At 39.5% G+C, this 20,128-nt stretch overlaps 1 protein-coding gene across 6 annotated transcripts in view; it reads right to left on the bottom strand.

Annotated features, from left to right (window-relative positions):
• The window catches only part of ARHGAP32 (Rho GTPase activating protein 32), a 199,381-nt gene that overhangs the window by 119,135 nt on the left and 60,118 nt on the right, over positions 1-20,128 (bottom strand). The window contains exon 1 of one of the 6 annotated variants that reach the window (XM_083588252.1): positions 18,032-18,247. The exons of 4 other annotated variants lie outside the window; for them this stretch is intronic. In XM_083588252.1, coding sequence (XP_083444378.1) covers positions 18,032-18,144 — 113 coding nt within the window. In that variant the 5' untranslated portion in view covers positions 18,145-18,247. Of the gene's footprint in view, positions 1-18,031; positions 18,248-20,128 lie in introns of those variants that run through there. One more of the 6 variants, XM_083588254.1, reaches the window with a different exon arrangement.

The raw sequence follows: 20,128 nt of genomic DNA on the forward strand, positions 1-20,128 counted from the left end.
CAAGGTAATCCTGAGAGGATCCTTTAATTACATGATTTCAATGTGATTTTCACTGTATTCTCCCTCCCACTCCTTTGTTATCCACATTAACAAAATAGGTAAAGGTAAAGGGACCCCTGACCATTAGGTCCAGTCGTGAGCGACTCTGGGGTTGCGGCGCTCATCTCGCTTTATTGGCTGAGGGAGCCGGCGTACAGCTTCCGGGTCACGTGGCCAGCATGACTAAGACCAGATTAAGACGTGGACAGCATGACTAACCAGAGCAGCGCACGGAAACGCCGTTTGCCTTCCCGCCAGTATTTATCTACTTGCACTTGACTTGTGGAAGCACAGGTATCTTTTATCTTGAAATGTACAGTGGTACCTCTGGTTACGTACTTAATTCGTTCCAGAGGTCCGTTTTTAACCTCAAACTGTTCTTAACCTGAAGCACCACTTTAGCTAATGGGCCTCCCGCTGCTGCCGCGCCACAATTTCTGTTCTCATCCTGAAGCAAAGTTCTTAACCCAAGGTACTATTTCTGGGTTAGCGGAGTCTGTACCCTAAAGTGTATGTAACCTGAAGCGTATGTAACCCGAGGTGCCACTGTACCTTCCTTATATAGCCTCATGCATGTACTTTTTGATCCTGTAAAGTTTGTTCCATTTGGCTGTCTACCATCCAGTGTGATGGCTAACTGAATATGACCAAAGTAACTAGCCTATACTAATGTTTGTCTGCTTATTGTTAAGTGAACACTTCTGAGGTTATTTTCTCTACGAATGGGCTGAAAATATTCAAAATGTAAAATGTAAATATTAATAAATCTTCCACTAAAGGGAAAAAAGTCACATTTGCTGTCTTTTCATATGTGAACCACCCTGTGATCTTTGGATGAAGGGTGGTATACAAATTTAATATATAAATAAAAATACTCCTCAATTATTCATGGAAAAGCAAAGTGCAGACTGGATGTGGGAAGACTCTGCATCCTATTTTACAATACTCTTTGTTGCTTTTACTGCAACTGACTAACACAGCAACCCCTTTAGCACTTATTTATGTCATTTATACCCCACCACCACCTTTCCTCCGAGGAGCTCAAGGTGGCATACGTGGTTCTTTAGCAAGTCCGTTTCACCCTCACAACAACCCTGTGAGGTAGATTAGGTTGAGAGATAGTGGCTGGCCCAAAGTCACCCAGTGAGAGTGCCATGACGTAGTGATATGAACCAAGGTCTCCTGGGGCCTAGTCTGATATACTCGCCACTGCAATTCACTCCTCTCAATAAGAAGAAATGATGTTCTGGATTTATCTAGATGGTCATAAAAGAAAACACTTTCTTAATGTCCAATGCTGTTTGTAAAGAGGGGGAGGCAATTTCAGGAGACCTATGAGTACAGCTGTGTCAGCCTATTACCTCTCTTAAGCCTACTTTTATGCTCATTAAACATACTGAACGATATAAAGAACAATCCTGAATTCAATACCGAAGGTCGCTCAAGTTATCATCCAGTTGCCTCTTGTCATGTGTGCAGCTGGGTAAGAATTTAATACTAATTACTACGTTTCCTTGAAATGCTCAAGTCTTTATGACAAGGTATTAAAGTTTTACTAAATTCCAATTAATAGATTGATGGAAGGAGGAGGTGAAACAATACCCTGGTAATAAATCAGTGGCTTAGTTTTAAGAGGGCAAGTCTTAATTCACATTCCCCTCCTATCGGTTGCAAATTAAAACAACCTACTTTCCAGAGGATTTGGCCATTAGCAATACGCTTAACTGCAAGCCACTAACCTGATTGCCCACAAAAGCAGAACAGACACAAATGCAGAGGTTGAAATTTCCCCTGAGCTGTCTTCCCACACAACATAGCAAACAAACATAAGGGAAAGTGCTACTTATGAAGAAAGATGTGTAAGAGAGATTTGGAAGGTCACTATCTAATGCGTAAGTCTGTCTGTTTTCCTTCTTTTGGTACAACAAATAACCCTGAGGGTGCATTCCAAAAGGCCTGCCTCAAATCAGTTCACATCCGTTTGTATCGTGAACAGAAAACCTGCCCTGGCCACAAAGTGTACCACTTCTTTTTCCCCCCTAATGGTCCTTCTCATTTTTATTAGTCCCACATTAATGCCATCCATGGTGCAAATAGTGCAAAAGAAGGTGGAGCGCATTCCTCTGGTGACATGTGTAAAAAAAAACAACACCTGGGTGTGTTTTGCTAGCTAAGAAGGATGGGACCAATGAAGGATGGGACTACAAGGCATGACATTGCACCACCATCACTAGCAGATATGCTAGCACAAATATTTGAGCTCAAGATGCCAGTTAGGTTAACATTTCTCTCCAATCCACACTGCCTTGTGCTAGAGGCAGACATATTTCAGTACGACCCTTTTAATTATTCTGAGTTGTACTGTGGATAATGAAAATGTTTTCCTGTGCAAAAATAAAAAAGAACTTCAAAGCCTTGGCACTGCATATTACAGACCCAATTCACGAAGCTTTTTTCAAAAAAAAAGGGTGGAGAAAGAGGCTAGGATCTAACTGGTCCATGGATACTTAAATATTTTCACTTGAAAGGCTGGTATGTAGCATAGAATAGTAACTGTCATGGTTGGCCCTGTTTTTAGCTTTGAAAAAATCCGTCTCAGAACCCATTAAAAAGTGCTAGAAGAACAATGACGAATGTCATTTATGCTGATGCTAGTGAAGGAAAGCAAAATAATGAACTGACCCTGCTATTAGCCTTACACAAGAAATGAGGCATTGTTGAAAGCAAACTGAGGCAGTCTTCCATTAGTTAAAAGAAACTAAGGAAAACAGGCATAACCAATTTGTTTCAAGCTTAGGAGTCATTTCTTAATTGCATCAGGAAAGTTTGAGAAATCAACAAGAACAATATTTTCAGCAAAATTAACAGCTAACAATTAAGGTATGCAAATATAAATGAGCAGAAGTAATTCCTGTTCCATTTTTCCAAGTACACAATTTCTCATGGCCGCATTAAAGATTTCAACCAAGGCAGGCCCAGTTCGTAGTTCATCTCCCATGATGCAAAATGGACTGGCCATTTTCCTCATTAATAACCCTTTCAAACCAATTCACTAAACGTTTCTGGACCACAAAAATGTACTAGCCTGCTTACAAGACCACTAACAAATATAGTTATTTGTGACACAGTTAAACGCCTGAAAGAACAGAACAAACAACTTTGCTGTTTGCAACATGTTCCCTACTTGGTTTCCCAAAAGCAATTTTTACCACCCAGTGGTTATTTATAAGCCAATTTTAATTAATTATTTTATGGCATTTATATTGTGCTTTAAAGATATCATTTCTAAGCAATATATACAAACATTTGCCATACAAAGAATAATAAAAATTCATTGTAAAACCAAACATAAACCCAAAGCCTACAATGCAAACCGTAACTGCCAGCCTCCCTGTAAATGTAATAAAGAAAAGCAGCCCAGAAAACAGCCTGGTAAACTAGCTTCTAAAACAGCAGAAGGAGATTATAATAATAATGTCACAACCACTAAATTGATATGCATAAAGGAGGGTGGGAACATGTGAAGAAAAAAACAATCTGAAAGAGAAAACACACTTGACAAGAAAAAAAAAAAGAATGAGCCATTCTAGGTCATTCAAATGGTCTACGGGTAGGTCAAGGAACAATTTTCACAGAATATAATTTCCCAAAACATCATTAGCATGTTTTATTATTTACTACAGAAAAATGGTCCACTTGCACATCAGGGTGCAGGAAAAATGTTTGGAATTGCTGTACGTCTAGACCAGTTAGTGGTGACAAGTGAAATGCCAGGATGCCAACACTTTTTAAATGTGATCAATTATCTATTGTAGCTTACTGGTAAGACCAAAACCAATAATGAATCATGAGTTAATTAATACCAGGATATCTCATGCTAATCTGATATCCACTCAACAGATGATGATGATGATGATGATGGTGATGATGATTATACCACCCTTCATACAAGGATCACACAGTGGTTCACTATATAAAACACAAAAATGTGTAACATGGTAACAAACAAAAACAATACCCCCCAGTTTTAAAGGTCATATATTGTTCAATTAGCCAAAGGCTAATTGTAACATACCTCAACATAATGAGCAGTTCTATTAGTAATTCACAGCAGGAGGAAAAGCAACATTTTAGAGAAGATGGCATTCATGAAAATTGATACTCCTTTTCAATATTTACTTCTGCAACTACCATATTTTTCTGGATATAACACGACCCTGTTTATAATTTGGGGGACTCCAAATTAAGAAAACAGGGGGAGATTGCTGAGCTTTTTGGGGGGAGGATTGCTGAAAAAAGCTCACCTGCTAGACCTACGCTGCTACTTACATGCATCCCAAAAGCCAGCTATCATCTGTCCCCTCACTGGCGGAAGCCACCAATCACCCACCCAATTGCTGCAGTGACAGCCAATCAACAAGAGCCCTTGCCGCGGCCACCAATAACAAGCCCAAGAGTCGCAGACAACCTCCGGCTCACAGAAGCAACCAGTCCCAGGTCACTCCTATGAACTACCAGTGTATAAGACGACCCCCAATTTTAAACATTATTTTAAAATAAAAAATCCTAGTCTTATACACGGAAAAATGCGGTAGTTTCCCTACTGCAATTCCACCATTTCTGTGAAAATATAACGATATATGATTTCTTCCCACACACTCCAGCTATTCTACCTGGGCTCTAAAATAAACCTAGGCCATAAAAGTAGTTGATATTCAGATAATAGAAACACCTTCATTATAATAACTGTTTCCTGCATGCTTAGGGACAAATAGCTTGCACAAAACAAACTCAACATGTACCGAACAATGTTTTTAACCTACTTCCTTACAGCATTAGCAATGTAAGTATTGTTCCAAGCAATGATTCTGCATAAATCATTATGAAATATGCATTGTGTTTTAAAGGTAGGAATTGCCAGCAATGCTTCTAAGAGAGTAATTAGAAAAGAATAATGGCTATAGCTCCTCTCTAATGAATCCTTTATTTGATGCGGAGGAATTATAAAGCTGTCCCCACTCGCAACCATTCATATTGATATTATATCCATAACTTTTTAATAACTTATTGTATAACCTATAGGTGCAGGCCTATGAAATTCCGTGTAATAACATGCAATGGTTCCAGATCTTCACAACTTAATGCCAGAGTAAAGTTTTCAGACTAAAGTCTATTCTCTCCTGTGAGTCACTAGTTCAGAATTATATTAATCTGCACTATAACCAAGAATGAAGTGTTAGATTTAAGAAGCAGCTGCTTGCCAGCTGGCACATCCATCCATATTTTACCACACACAGCAAGTAGCTAAGGATTCTCAAATTACTCCATCCTCAACGTATTTTCTTATTATGGTAAACTATATATTCTGCCATCAGACTCTCTCCAATTTTGTCTCCTCTAAAAATAATGTAGGGAATCTGTAATTTTCTATGCTCTTAAAACATGAAACTGTCAAAATTAACTGTCAGAGGAGCTCTCTGCTCGATAGCTTTATTCTTATTCAGCTATTTGTCACAGAGAGAAACCTGGTACAAAACCAAATGTGTTTTTTTAAGGTCACTATGGTACCTTGGAGTCAGAAAATCAAATTTACAAAACTTCAGTCTGTTTGCCTCAGTTCCTTCTTTATACTGATTTATTTCACTTATCCCTTTGCCTAATGTTACCATATTTGGGGAAACGGTCATTGTCAATATACTGCCCCTGAGAATAAGTGATGAATTTTAAACAAAACAGTTTATGAACCTACTTTCTGTTTGCAATCAAACCTACTTTCTGTTTGCTTTTTTGGGCTCAGAAGCTCTAATGTCTTAAACATAAGCTTTTGGAACCCCACAAGGTTTGCACACATTTGCCTTTTAATGAACCATTTCTATTATCTCAATATATTCGCTACATTCACACATCATACCATGCCACAGTTTTAGAGTGAGATGCATGAACCTGAATGATCCTCCCATTTAGGGCTGCCATACATCCAGAATTTCCCAGACATAGCCGGGATTTGACTGTCAGAAACCACATCCAGGCGCAAATTGCCCAAATGTCCGGACATATGGCAACCCATGTCAGAAGTCTAGATTTAGGCAAATTTCCTTAAAAACAGCTCAAAAATTTAATGCTCAACAACTTTGGGCAAAAAAAACCCCTTTGTGTCCAGATTTTCACTTTTGAAATTCATATGGCAACCCTACCCCCATTGGCATGCACCCCTCCCCTGGACAAGAGTACTTTGACTATGTTGACTTTCAGTTTCTTCTAGCCTCGGCTTGCCTTTGCATGACAACTAAGATGAACCCCAACCTTTTTGGAACCAAGCACACATTTGGAAGTCTAAGGACTGCCATGGCCACAACAAAACACTCATTTCACGGTAGAAAAGTTGTCACTTCTCAGAATTCTCAAACAAATAAAATTCATATTTAAAAAATGAGCGGCGCAGGAGTCCTTTTTCAGCATACTAGGATCTCAGGTTGATTACAAATTCTAGTCACTTTTAAAAGGAAGTCAGCTTTGAATGATGGACTATGAAACTAGCTTGTTGAAACTAACTAAAGTTAGTTATGATCACTATCTCAGGTTCAGCTAGGCTGATAGGGGAAATTGAAATTAAATGTTGCCCAAGTCCTCTTGCTGACCAGGCGGGAGTGAAGTGAGGTACAAAGGAACTCAATTTGTTTCTTTTCAGCTCATACATGTTGCACAAAAATGTGGCTTAGCACATCCTTCCCCAACCCAGGCTCCCCAGAAGATAACTGATTAGAATTCCCACCAGTATGGCTCATGATCACAGATAATGGGGGTTGTAGAGACCTAGAGACCCAAGGCTAGGAAAGGCTGCCTTTAACAAGATGTGCAGGAGTAGCCAATGTGTCTGCACTGTATTTGTTTATGGCAGTGTCATCTTAAATGTGGCCCCATGGCACTTGTTACTGAAGAGCCAGCATTTTATATGTAATTGAACAGCTAAGAATATTGAATTTTAGGTGGGGGATGGGACTAAAGTGTGCATGAAAAAATGTAACAAAACATTACTTCATGTAGCTGAACTAGAAATTATTGTTTCATGTGGAATTAATAATTGTATTTTCATTATGGATTTTAACTTAGCACTGACAAAGCTGTAGGCAAAGAGCATTATATTGAAAGCAGAACTATTTTAAGTCAATCACAATGAAACACCATGAGCGGGCAAGGAATATGCAAGAGCATGCTGGTGGAAATGAAACTCCAAGTTATTAAAATATTATTCCTATCTATAAATGGTGTTGTGGGGTAGGGGAGATGTAAGGCAGCAAGAAAAATGAAAATCATAATAATTATATCCATTAGGATACACTCTTCCTTTCCTCTGTATTTGAAAGTTCAAAAGTTGCTGTAAACATGCATGTCAGTATATCAACAAGAGTACTGCTGAATTAATTCTAAATAGATACATACCCCTACCAGACTATCCCTAATGTTAGATATGTCCCTCAAGTAGGCTCCAAACTAAAATGGGGAGCCTACATTATTGCCCTAGCTTTCTTTGGAAAAATGCACAGTACAAACATGTTTTTGGCTTTATTTAGTTCAGAGACTACTTTCCTTTCTACTATTATGACAATCAAGGTCAGCGAAGCATCATCTTGCCAAAGTCACCTGCGTGCGACATCGGAGATCCACCCGTGTCACTGCAATCTTTGGATGAGTCCCTTTCTGGTTCTGTTAGCCGGGTTTGGAAGAGGGCCTTTTCTGCTATGGCACTCCCTTTGTGGATCTCCCTATGGAGATCAGGAGAGCACTAACAATGGAATGCATTCACAGACAATTAAAAGATATTTTTATTTTTCCCATTTTTAATTCCCCTAGCTGTTTACTGATTGATTTTCATTGTTGGTTCTGGCTGCCGTAATTAGTGAACTTATGCTTTATGCTTATCTGGGTGTTATAATTGTTGCTGGTGATTACTGGTCTTAATGGTTTTTATGAATATTGTGAATCAGTTTGAATAAAAGAATAAACATTTAAATGATTAAATCATTTAAATAAAATGGTAAACATACATTTTTAAAAATAAAATAAAGAGGGACTTACAGATATTGGTGAATAATATATAATTTGCTTGCTCTAAACTGATAAGTATGTCTAACTACTGATAATATTCATTCATATGGAAAACAGTGTAACTGGGAATCCCATTTCACGTAAAGTCAGCAATACAACTTTAACTGCCAAAAAGTAAAAACATGACAATAATGGTACCTTCCATGTATTGTTGCAACTATAGCACAGTTCAGAATTATGAGCAATTTTTTAATGATGTTGAACTGCTGCAAGTGTGACAGCTCTCATTTGCCTCATGCTTGTCTTAAAGAAGCTTTCTAGCATCGATGCATTATCTTCAGGGATTCTAATGCAACCCTTTGGCCTTTAACAGTATTAAAACAACAAATACTATGGAAGATGAGCCAGTTTTTCTACTGAATGTTCTTATGCAACTGATCCCATTTTAAGGAGTTTGTTAGACTTTAAAGCCATGATTGGTGAGTAGTCAGGATATCTGCATTACTGTTTTGGCCCATATTAACCTCCCATTTTTATTTATGCTTTTTTTTAAGATCTGAAGAAAAGGCCTTGCTATGATTCCATTCATTGCATGAAAGGAGGGTGGGGTGTCAATGGGTTCTGTTATTGCCCTGTAGCTTTAGAACAAGTTATGCCAGGAGGTCCACCTATCATTGGTAGAGTTCAGGCACAGACAAGAAGACTATTCTCTCATGTATGACATCTGTTACTAAAATAGCAAAGCACAGAAGAGTAACTACTGTATTATCATTACTAGTGTTTACTGAATAAACACAACATTAGACAAAATAGCCCGTCCTAGTTGAAAGAGCAAACCTGAAGAGACTTTCCTCAGCTAGACTAGACATTGAAATCCCTGCCCAGATAATTCAATACAACGGCTTGAGGTAGAGGTGTGGTAGAGGAGGACTATCTGTCATTTACATGTAGTAGAAGCACCAGTGATTCTAGGTAAAGAGATGTTATTTTACATGTAGTTTCAGGACATAATAGAGTTCACTTGGCTCTTTGTTTCTTACCTGAAAACTGATTTTTTTTAAAAAAAATTATTTGGATGGGTCAGCTCTACAATTAGTACATACATTTAGTGTCTGCATTTGTTTAACAAAGTCACAACAAAAACTAGAAATTGTTATCCAATTATACATTGTATCCCTCCCGAAAAGGTACGGAGAAGTTGGGGGATGCATTTCTTCTCTGTGACAATTTACAAACACAAAAAGGGAACTATATTTAATTAAATTTATCCTGCTGTATTTCTCACCAGGTTCATTTTACAACTGCTTGTCAACTTCTCAGGTAATGCTGTTTGCCTTTGACCTGAAAAATCCCTGCTGGATTTCCAGAAATGTGCTGTTTCCATGTGGGCCCATTATTAACCTGTATTAACAGATCATTTTCCACTAATTGTGATATATATTAAATATCCTAAGTAAGGCCAAGACTGGATCCCACTGAACATTCTGTGTTATAATATCACTAACAGTCAAAACTAATGTGTACCAAAAAGACTTATTTTTATCAAACTGCCTTGTTTTAGTATCTTCAGCCTCTGGCTTTTTATTTGAAACAGAGGGCTTGGCGCCTTTTCAAATTTCACTCTCAGCCTGCTCTTTTGTCCAATCAACATCACATTTCTGCCTCCACTCCCCAATTTTTCTTTACCTTCTTGAGTACACCACCGCCACATTTTTCCTTAGATTATCAATCTGTCATCTGTATTATTCTGCAAAAACTGTTTTAGTTTATATTTCTTGCTATCTTCTCCCTGCTGAAAAAAAAAGATTGTTCCTCTGTTCCTGTTTGGCTCAATCTATCTTCAGCACTCTGATACTGTCAGTCATTCTTGTCTTACTGCATTTCTTGCAAGTTTGGGATCCTGTTCTTATCAGAACATTCACTCTTTTTTTGTAGATATGTTCACGGCACGCCATTCTCCATTCTTTCCACTCCAGTGGAAAGCGTGTGATTCCTGGCCCTATTATTTCCATTTGTATTTTCCATTTGTACTTTTACTTAATCCCCTGGTTTCAAGTGCCATTTTTATGTTGACTATATCCCATTACATCCTTCCTCCTGCTATATCTGCGTCTATTTGACCGTCTTCCATGTCCAGAATTTTAATGTGCCCATGACAGAATACTTAACCAGGTATTAGTTATACTTAAAGTATATTGTTATATTTTATTTAAACCACTTAGGTTTTATGAATAAGCTGCCTATAAATTATGTTTAATAAATAAATAAATAAATAAATAAATAAATAAATAAATAAAATGCTCCACTCTTTTGCTACTCTAATTCTATTACAAAATTTTGTCATTTCTGTCACTATAATATACACTGGTACCTCTGGTTACAAACACATTGGGTTACAAACACTTTGGGTTACAGACTCCGCTAACCCGGAAGCAGTACCTCGGGTTAAGAACTTTGCCCCAGAATGGAACAGAAATCGTGCGGTGGTGGGGAGAGGCCCCATTAGCTGAAGTGGCATCTCAGGTTAAGAACGGTTTCAGGTTAAGAATGGACCTCCAGAACAAATTAAGTTTGTAACCAGAGGTACCACTGTACATATCTAAGATTCTTATGACTTTGTCCAGATACTGCCAAAACTTTGTTTGAAGCACCTGCTATTTTACATGTTGATTGTTGTAATATTTGTTTTATCTGCCTTCCTCATTCTGACCTTCCTGCTTTTTTTCTATTTTAATTCTGCTATTCGGCACATTTTCATCCACTTTTTCATTATCAGTTCCCTCTTAATTTACCTTCTTATTTCCTGCTCATGACACTGACTTTTTTCCATCCCACACTGAATGCAAATAGAATTTTCAAATTAGAGCCTGATCACACCCCTTCTATCTCCCCTTCCCCGTTTCTTGTTATTATCTCCATAATTCTGACATTCTTATTCCTCACTTCCTTGTTCAGACTCTCTTTGGCCTCTTCTTACAACAGGGGTGGGGGATCTTCTTCAACACAAGGTCTGCATTGCCCTTCTGAGCAATCTTCCAGGGGCTACGTACAGTAGATAGAGCAATTAATGTGAATTTTACCTTTGCAGAATAGTCTAGTTTCTACACACATACACCCCGCTCCAGCCTTCTATCTGAGTGGCCACTGTGAGAAAAGGATGCTGAACTAGATGGGCCATTGGTCTGATCCAGCAGACTCTTGCTATGTTCATCAAGGGAAGTAAGAGCCATTATAAGAGTTCAAGCCCACATTCAAGTCAGGCAAAAAACTATTACAGAGGTGGAGGGGTATGTCACCTAGGGAAGAGGCCTGAGGGGCCACATAAGGCTCCAGCGGCCTGAGGCTGCCCATTCCTGTCTTATGAGTCAGAACTGCCAATCCCCTCATCTACACATCATGCTATTATAGTCTCCCCTTTAAAACATGTCTTAAAGGTGACTTCATCTCTCTGACCTTCCATTCCTGACAGATGTCTTTTCACCTCATGGTCAGCAATAATTTAAATTTACTTTGTGACACATCCCTCAAATTGTTAGACCACTTCTTTATTTTTCTACTACAATATTAGCTATAATTAATATTAGCTACTACAATATTAGCTATTTTATAAATGATTATTTTAAAATATACAGAAATCACACTAGAAACAGCCCCAGTATATTTCATCATGAGAAATAGGCACAAATGCTGAGGATGGCACTGAAAATCCATTTTGGTTGTGCCATACGTGCTTACAAGCAGGCTTCAAGATTTGGTTGCCACACTCACCATGGCAACTGTGCTACAGCCCCCCAGTGTTCATTATGAGCAAATAGGCTTTCTTACAACTATGAAACGGCAGAGGCAAGTGCAACATAGAGAGCTGCCTTATACTGTGGCAATTGGTCTATCTAGCTCAGTATTGTGTACACTAACTTAGAAGCACCTCTCAAGGGTTTCAGGAACGGGTCTCTCCAGACCCTACCTGGGGATGCAAGGGATTGAACTTGCACCTTCCATATCCAAAGCAGATGCCCTACCAATTGAGCTACAGCCCTTTCCCAAAGTTCCAAAGTGGGCAGGAAAGTTGGAGGTTGTCTATTCACTCAGAGATGGGACAGATCCTTCAAGTCACTCATGCACTGCGATTGCCTCAGAGCGGCCAAACCAGAGGGGGTTGTTTTGCTGCTTGGAGGTGGGCACCTACTGTGCCTTATCTCAGTGCACCAAGCCCTCTGCCATTCTTTCCCATGAGAAAGGGTTTCGTTCATCTGTTTCTGGACAGAGGTTCTTGGGGAGGTCTTACTGGAAAGGTTGCAAAGTGGGAGCTGGTGAATACAGGCAAAAGCTATAGGCATTTGTTTTTAGACAACATTTATATCAAATGTACAATGTTCATTACCAATACTTGCACTGTAATATATATAGCAACTTATACTGTATTGGATTCAAGAGTTTCAGTGGTAGTGCTGGTTGCAATGAAGCTCCTGACAATAATTGACCAAGTTGCTCTGATATCACAGTGCAGAATGCCTTATGAAATGAGGGCCATAGGCAACAATCATGAGAGGCCTGGCATCTAATCAGTGAGGATGAGAAGTGGTCCACACTAGAGGACCAAGGAAAATAGATGGACAAAGAGGAAGTATCAGAGAGCGAAACAAACTGGAAATGAGAACTAGCAAAGAGGTGCAGAAATTGCCAGAAGCTACTTCAGGTCACATATTGATTTGAGATGGTCAACTTAAATCTTTGGCTGCATGCCTCTAGCTCTCTATTTATTATTATAAAACTTTCCTATCCGCATATCCTGCTACCAGATCAAAATATTGCTGTCAAGAATCATGAACCAATGTCAACCAATATTTAGATTCTGGCTTGGGTTCTCCTGTCATTCCCTAAATAAATTAATACTAATACTAATAATTTTATTATTTATACCCCACCCATCTGGCTGGGTTTCCCCAGCCACTGGACTGCTTCCAGCAGAATATAAAAACATAATAAAATGTCAAATGTTAAAAACTTCCCAATACAGGGCTGCCTTCAGATGTCTTCTAAAAGTTGTGTAGTTCTTTATCTCCTTGACAACTGATGGGAGGGCGCTTCACACGGAGGGTGCTACTGCCAAGAACACCCTCTGCCTCGTTCCCTGTAAATTCATTTCCTGTAGTGAGGGACCCGCCAGAAGACCCTCAGAGGTAGACCTCAGTGTCCGGGCTGAATGAAGGGGGTGGAGACACTTCTTCAGGTATACTGGACTGAGGCAATTTAGTGCTTTAAAGGTCAGTACCAGCACATTGAATTGTGCTCGGAAACATACTGGGAGCCAGTGAAGATCCATTGGAACTGGTGTTATTTTGTCCCAACAGCCACTCCCAGTCACCAGTCTAGCTGCCACATTCTGGATTAGTTGTAGTTTCAGGGTCACCTTCAAAGGTAGCCCCATGCAGAGCTCATTGCAGTAGTCCAAGCAGGAGATAACCAGAGCATGTACCACTCTGGTGAGACAGCCTGCAGGCAGGTAGGGTCTCAGCCAGTGTGCTAGATGGAGCTGGTAGACAGGTGCCCTGGATACAGAACTGACCTGTGCCTCCCTGGACAGCTGTGATTCCAAAATGACTCCTAGGCTGTGCACATGGTCCTTCAGGGGCACAGTTGCCCCATTCAGGACCAGGGAGTCCCCCACACCACCCACCCCCTGTCCCCACCATCCATCCTCCAACTGCCCTCAGACACTCACACTAAAACTGGTATATCAACCATGCTATGCTGCCCAGAAATCTTATGAAGAATATGGATATGGGTCACAAATTAACAGAAAATATTTTAAATAGCTCAGATCCAAATTAAACGTTATGTGTCACTCTACAAAAGTAATTTAAAAATGAACTCTGAATTAATTTATACATGTTGAGCGCTTATTTGCAACCTCTTTAAACTGCATTCATGACCTTCTCTGAAATAAACTGAGGTCCTTCTTTTCCATGTAAACAAACAACCATGGATGAAAGTGACTTTTGAGGTCAAGCATTATAAATATGACACAGCAGGTTGTACATTATTGTAGTAAATTCTGAATATTTTATGCTTTGCCAGCCAAATGGCACAAACATTTAACATTCTATCCTGCCCTTCCTTCTGAATTTCTGAGTATGTGCAGTCTGATCTATTTGACTGTAAGCTAGTGGGCTGTGTCCAATGACAACTCAGAGTAGACCCACTGAAACCAATAGAGCTAAATTAGCCATCTCTACTAATTTCAAGAGGTCCACTTTGAATACAACTAGCACTGGATACACTCCAATATGTTTATTAGATTTTAGGAACCAGTTAGTATTAATGAGAAAATCACAAAATGGTTAACTATTTAAGCAATTTTAAATAGTTTCCCACTGGCCATTTAAATGACAGCCTACCCCACTTACAATGTATTTTCCTGGAAGGCCACACCATGCACATCAAAGCACACTGGAGCTCACAGCCTCACCCTTCTTTTGAAATCTTTCCCATCCTGCTCTCCTTTCCCATTTCTCAATCCACACCATGCCCTTGCTTGAACTGCTTTATCATGTCTGATCTTGCCTGCTCCATACTGTAAGCTCTGCCAAGCAGGGGAAACTGCCTACTGTATTCTGCAAACTTTGTCTGTCATGGAAATCATTAAATAATAATTAGAGAATCTAAGTCAGATAGTAAATCAAGTCCAAATAGCTTCTATTTACAATTTCAAAAGGCATGAACAAAAAGAGCAGCTTTAAGATCAAACACTTTAATTACAAGCTCTTTAACTGACTTGTGGAATTCACTACTGCAGGATATGATTAAGTCAACTAGATTCCTTGTGTCTTTAAAAATGATTTGTGACACAACAAACAAAGCTGATTATGCACTAGCTAGAATAAAAGTACAAGGTCTAATAATCCTTGTGGTTTGGGGGCTCTACAAGCATTTGCATTTCAGTGACAATATACACTACTATCTCCTTAACTACCTTTCACAGCTGAGGTGTCTTAGTACGCCATGGTTTGATGTGAGAAAACAAGGTTCATGTCCAAACCTCACCTGTACACTCTATATCAGGTATGGCCAACCATTTGAGACCCAGGATGCACTTTTAACCCAAACATTGATTTGGGGACCAAATTTTTAACCTTCTACCATATATCTGCACGGCAGTAGTAGTTCGTGTTGCAACCCACTTTGAATCAAACCATGACCCACTAATGGGTCCCATTCCACCAGGTGAAGATCAGTGCATTAGATGACTTTATCCATCTCTCTCTAGCCTTTAACTGCTACTTTACAAAATGGGAATAATAGTAACCCTACCTTGCTGGCCTGTTGCAAGAATGAATGAAATAAAAGATTAACACTCTCCAGGAGCCCTTATAATTGGATGGTCCAAGTAGGCCAAAGTCTTATATACTGTGATGTGGAAACCAGCTCATAGTACGCAAGTTTTCTAAATTAAGTTCCCAAAATATAATACTAACAGTATTAAAGTATTTTCCCCCTGTGGTTTATTAAATGCCTGTTAAAGTGGTATAGATGGCAAAGGTAAAGGTACCCCTGACCGTTAGGTCCAGTCGCAAGTGACTCTGGGGTTGTGGCGCTCATCTCACTCTATAAGCTGAGGGAGCCGGCGTTTATCCTCAGACAGCTTCCGGATCATGTGGCCAGCATGACTAAGCCCCTTCTGGCGAACCAGAGCAGCACACGGAAACACTGTTTACCTTCCCGCCGGAGTGGTACCTATTTATCTACTTGCACTTTGACGTGCTTTCGCACTGCTAGGTGGGCAGGAGCTGGGACTGAACAATGGGAGCTCACCCCGTTGCAGGGATTCGAACCGCCAACCTTCTGATCGGCAAGACCTAGGCTCTGTGGTTTAGACCACAGCGCCACCCGCATCCCTCCAAATATTGCCTTTGGGTTAATGGCATGGCTATAACCTGTTCCAAGACAGAATAAATTGCATCCCATACTTGCAACAGCTCAACTTCAGAGCTCACAGCATTGGACTTTTCCATTTGTGCTGACGTCACTGAAAATCTGTAAACTGTAATATCTCAGTTGATCAACAAAGCTCTAATAATTGATTACAGTTTGCAGCTAACTGAAAGAAAATTTATTCACTCTAACACTTTAATCTTATTTAGGAGTTTTAAAATGCTGAGATCTACTTTTGGCAATTATTAGAGTAAGTGTTGCCATCACACACCTCTGAAGCAGAATAGAAGGCCAGAGAAGTAAAGGGAATTGGGAGTGAAGGACATACTTGGATATATGCAGTGCATGGGGGGTGGGGAAGAGAGAGAAAGAAAGAAACACACTAAATACCATATTTCTTTTACCAATAAAAGAATGCCATCTTTATTCTTCATATCATTACCAGCTTATGTATACTTGGGTGGCAATTTGCAGAGTAAACACAGATATTTGAACTCCAGGTGGTTTTCATTCACAGAAGCCCTTCATTCTTACTTGTGTAAGAGCAAAGAGTTTTAGAATATCAGTGTTCATTCAAGAGCACAAGCATACCAGCACTGGGAAACGTTTTGATTCATATGTTTTCTAAGAACAGCAGTAAATGAAACACTGTAAAACAGGGCCAGGCCAGCCATTAGGCAAACTTAAGTAATTACTTCAGGCAGCAGATAGGGGAGGGACAACATCAGCAGTTATTTCTCATACCCACCTCCCCTGCCACCAGTATTCTATTCTGTTGGGCAGCTTGTCCCAGGCCCCACTTAACTGTCTTGCTGTACACAGGGAATGGGGAGGGCTGTCTTATCACCAGTTCAGATTCAGCTGGCAATCCAGTCAACTTCTGTATATGGAATGAAAAGGGGCACAATTCTGATATGCGCCTCAGATAGCAAAACGTCTTGGGCCAGCCCTACCTGTAAGAGAGCCAGGGCAGGGGACATCTACTCCAAGCTTACCCACCCCACCCACCAGAAAAAGTCTCTAGGGAAACTACTCTGGACCATTTAAATTCATTAGCTAGCTACTGAGTCCTTCAGGTGGGTGGAGTCCCCATGGTGAAATACCTGAACTTTGTATATCTGCATATAAACTGAAATAGGAGACCTTGGAACCACCTACTTCCTGCTCATAAATAACTGTAGGTCTTGCAAAACAACCATATTTTTTTTTAAAAAACCATAAAGGTAGGAGGTTGCAGTTGTTGCCATTAAGGTAAGTTTTCAGTATTAATGACAACTCTGCTCCATAAAAATTATGTCATCTTTGCCTAGAAGAACATCCCAACTGAAATTAAATAACAGGATTATTTTAGATCAACTGCAATATAAATCTGAGGCCAAGGTAATGGAAAAGATTTGCCCTAAAGTTATCAGCACTAATTCATTCCGCAAGAATTTTTACTAAACAACCAGGACTCAAACTAGCTTTTAAGAACTACAGTATTAAATTTAGTCTGCAGTCTATATATAAATTGCAGATGCAAACACTGAACAATTCCTTGTAATTCAGCTCATAAGAATTGTATTTAATCCAATTTAGCAATGTGTCATATTATGTGTATTTTAGACATAACATTGCAGTATTACTCTACACAGACAACAAATAGTTAAACATCACCACAAAAATTAAAATGGGGGGAGGACAGAAAGCCATGATTATACTATGCCTACTTTTTAATATGACTATATACCGTAATTAAATAAAGGTGTCTGAAGGACAATTGTTTTGTTCCATCCCAATAACTTCCTCCTATATGTATTAAAAGGAATCTGCATTTATGAAATAATTACATGATTATTAATATTGTGGCATGTATTTTATTACCGAATTATTGGCTTAAATAAAACATGGAACAAACATTTTTCCTTAGAAACAGTTAGCATATCAGATGTTTGTTTGTTTGTTTGAAATGAGACGTGAATTTAAACATCCCTCAAAAAGCCCTTTCTCTGGGTGATTTATTGATAGTACTGACCTTTTGGATTCATCAAGATTGCCTTCAGTCCTTATCGCCCCTGCAGTAGAAGCTGCTGAATAGATATTGGTAAAAGCAGCAGCAGCGGCAGCTGCTCCAATCCCTCCCTCCATGTTGCACACACAAGCACAGACTGCAGAAGCAGAGAGAGGAGGCAAAGGCACGAGAATCCAAGGAGGAAAGAGCTAAGGACCAAAAGTTGCTTCTTTTCTTCCCCCCACCTGCCCAATAATACAACAGACAGGCTGCTTTCCCCCTCTGTCAGGTTCAAAAATGCTAGCAATTAACAGAACCTCCTCAAACAATTTCTGGTAATAATTCCATCAGAGAACAACAAAAAAACAACAACCTAGCTTGCAAACACCAGGTTTCTATTCTTTCTTCATTCAGTGGTTCACATTTTCTTCAGGCTGCTACAGGCATTTCAACTGTAACCCTTTCCAAGCTGAGGCACAGAGAGTTTGTTTTCTGCGTTGTAAAATGACACCGTAGGAATAGGCATTCATCTGGTGTGGACCTTTCCTGTGGCTAGCTGCAGATTGTGTCTAATTAGAATAAGACATTTAGAATTGAATTTGCACACAGCTCGCAACCTAACCTTGAGCAGGTCACTTAATCTCTTTGAAATTCAGCTCTTCCCCTATAAAGGTTTGACGCTGCACTGGAAAGACTATTAATATTTATGATGCACTCCGACACCTTCGTGTTTATGCCACTTTTTGAATTTGCTGCAGTGTATAAAACTTGGGTTGCAAGCTTTAATTGATGAATCAACGTAAGCTATAGGAGGTGATGGACTTCAAAGCAACTTGCAGCCCACAGACTGTAAATTACAAAAATGTGCAGATGTGGCAATAGCAGGATACCAATCTTAGATGCCCCTCTTAAGGATGAATATGTGAGCATTCAGTAAGTTCTGTTACAGTTGTTTGTAAAATATTTGTACGCTGCCTTTCTGCCATAGTTGGCATTTAAACTGGTTTAACAGATCTCAAACACAGTAGTGTCATTAAAACTTAAAAAGCAATAAAATAAAATGCAGGCCCCTCAACAGGGGCAGGGAGTTCACATGATCAGTTGGCCTGGAATTGTGTTTCCCACAGCACTTCTGCATATTAAATATTAAATGTGTAGTAACAATTATAACCCATTAACATGGTTAATAAATGGCGAATATTAAGACCATGAAAATGAAAGAGTAGCCTGATAGATCAGGCCAATGGCCCTTCTAGCCTACAGTGGCCAACCAGATGCATGTAGGAAACCAGCAAGCAGAATTCCAGCACAAGAGCACCTCCCACACTTTCCAGCAACTGGTATTCAGAAGCATTGCTACCTCCAACTGTGAAGGTAGAGTGTAGCCATCATAACTAGTAGCTATTGATAATCCTCTCCTCCATGAATTTGTCTGATTCTCTTTTCAAGCCATCCAAGGTGGCCATCACCGCCTCCTGCAGAAGCAAGTTCCATAGTTTGACAATGCGCTGCATGAAGAACTTTCTTTCATCTGTCCGGAAACTTCCAACTTCCAGCTTCAATGGATGTCCACAAATTCTAGTATTATGAGAGAGGGAGGAAAACTTCTCGCTATCTGCTTTCTTCATGTATTTCTTGCATAACTTTATAAACTTCTATCCTATCACCTCTCACTTGCTTCTTTTTCTAAACTAAGGATTCCCAAACGCTGCAACCTTTCTTCATAGGGGAGTCGTTCCATCCCCATTATGAGGGAGAAAAAAATACAACCTACTGGAAGTTTCACCTTGGAAGTTTGTGAAAGTGTTATAGGGAAGGCAAGGGTCATCAAGCACATAGATCTTGTTCAGCATAACAGCCTGGTGAGCTTCACCATTTGTTCATGTTGTACAACAGTTTTTAGGCTGACAGAAACTTTTTTACACAGCTACACAATGTACTAAGCAGTCAACACTATGTGTGTTGTGTAATATTGCTCGAATAGACCACAAAGCTCTAGCAAGAAAAATGCTATGAGCCCAAAGGCCAGAATATTTTAATTCTAGACACTCTCATATTAGAAAATACCTAGCTAGTTTTATAAGGAAGGAGTTTACTGCAAACCTGTTTCCCTTTCAGCCA

This window comes from Podarcis filfolensis, assembly GCF_964270895.1.
Source record: "Podarcis filfolensis genome assembly, chromosome: 15".
NCBI classification, from domain to species: domain Eukaryota; kingdom Metazoa; phylum Chordata; class Lepidosauria; order Squamata; family Lacertidae; genus Podarcis; species Podarcis filfolensis.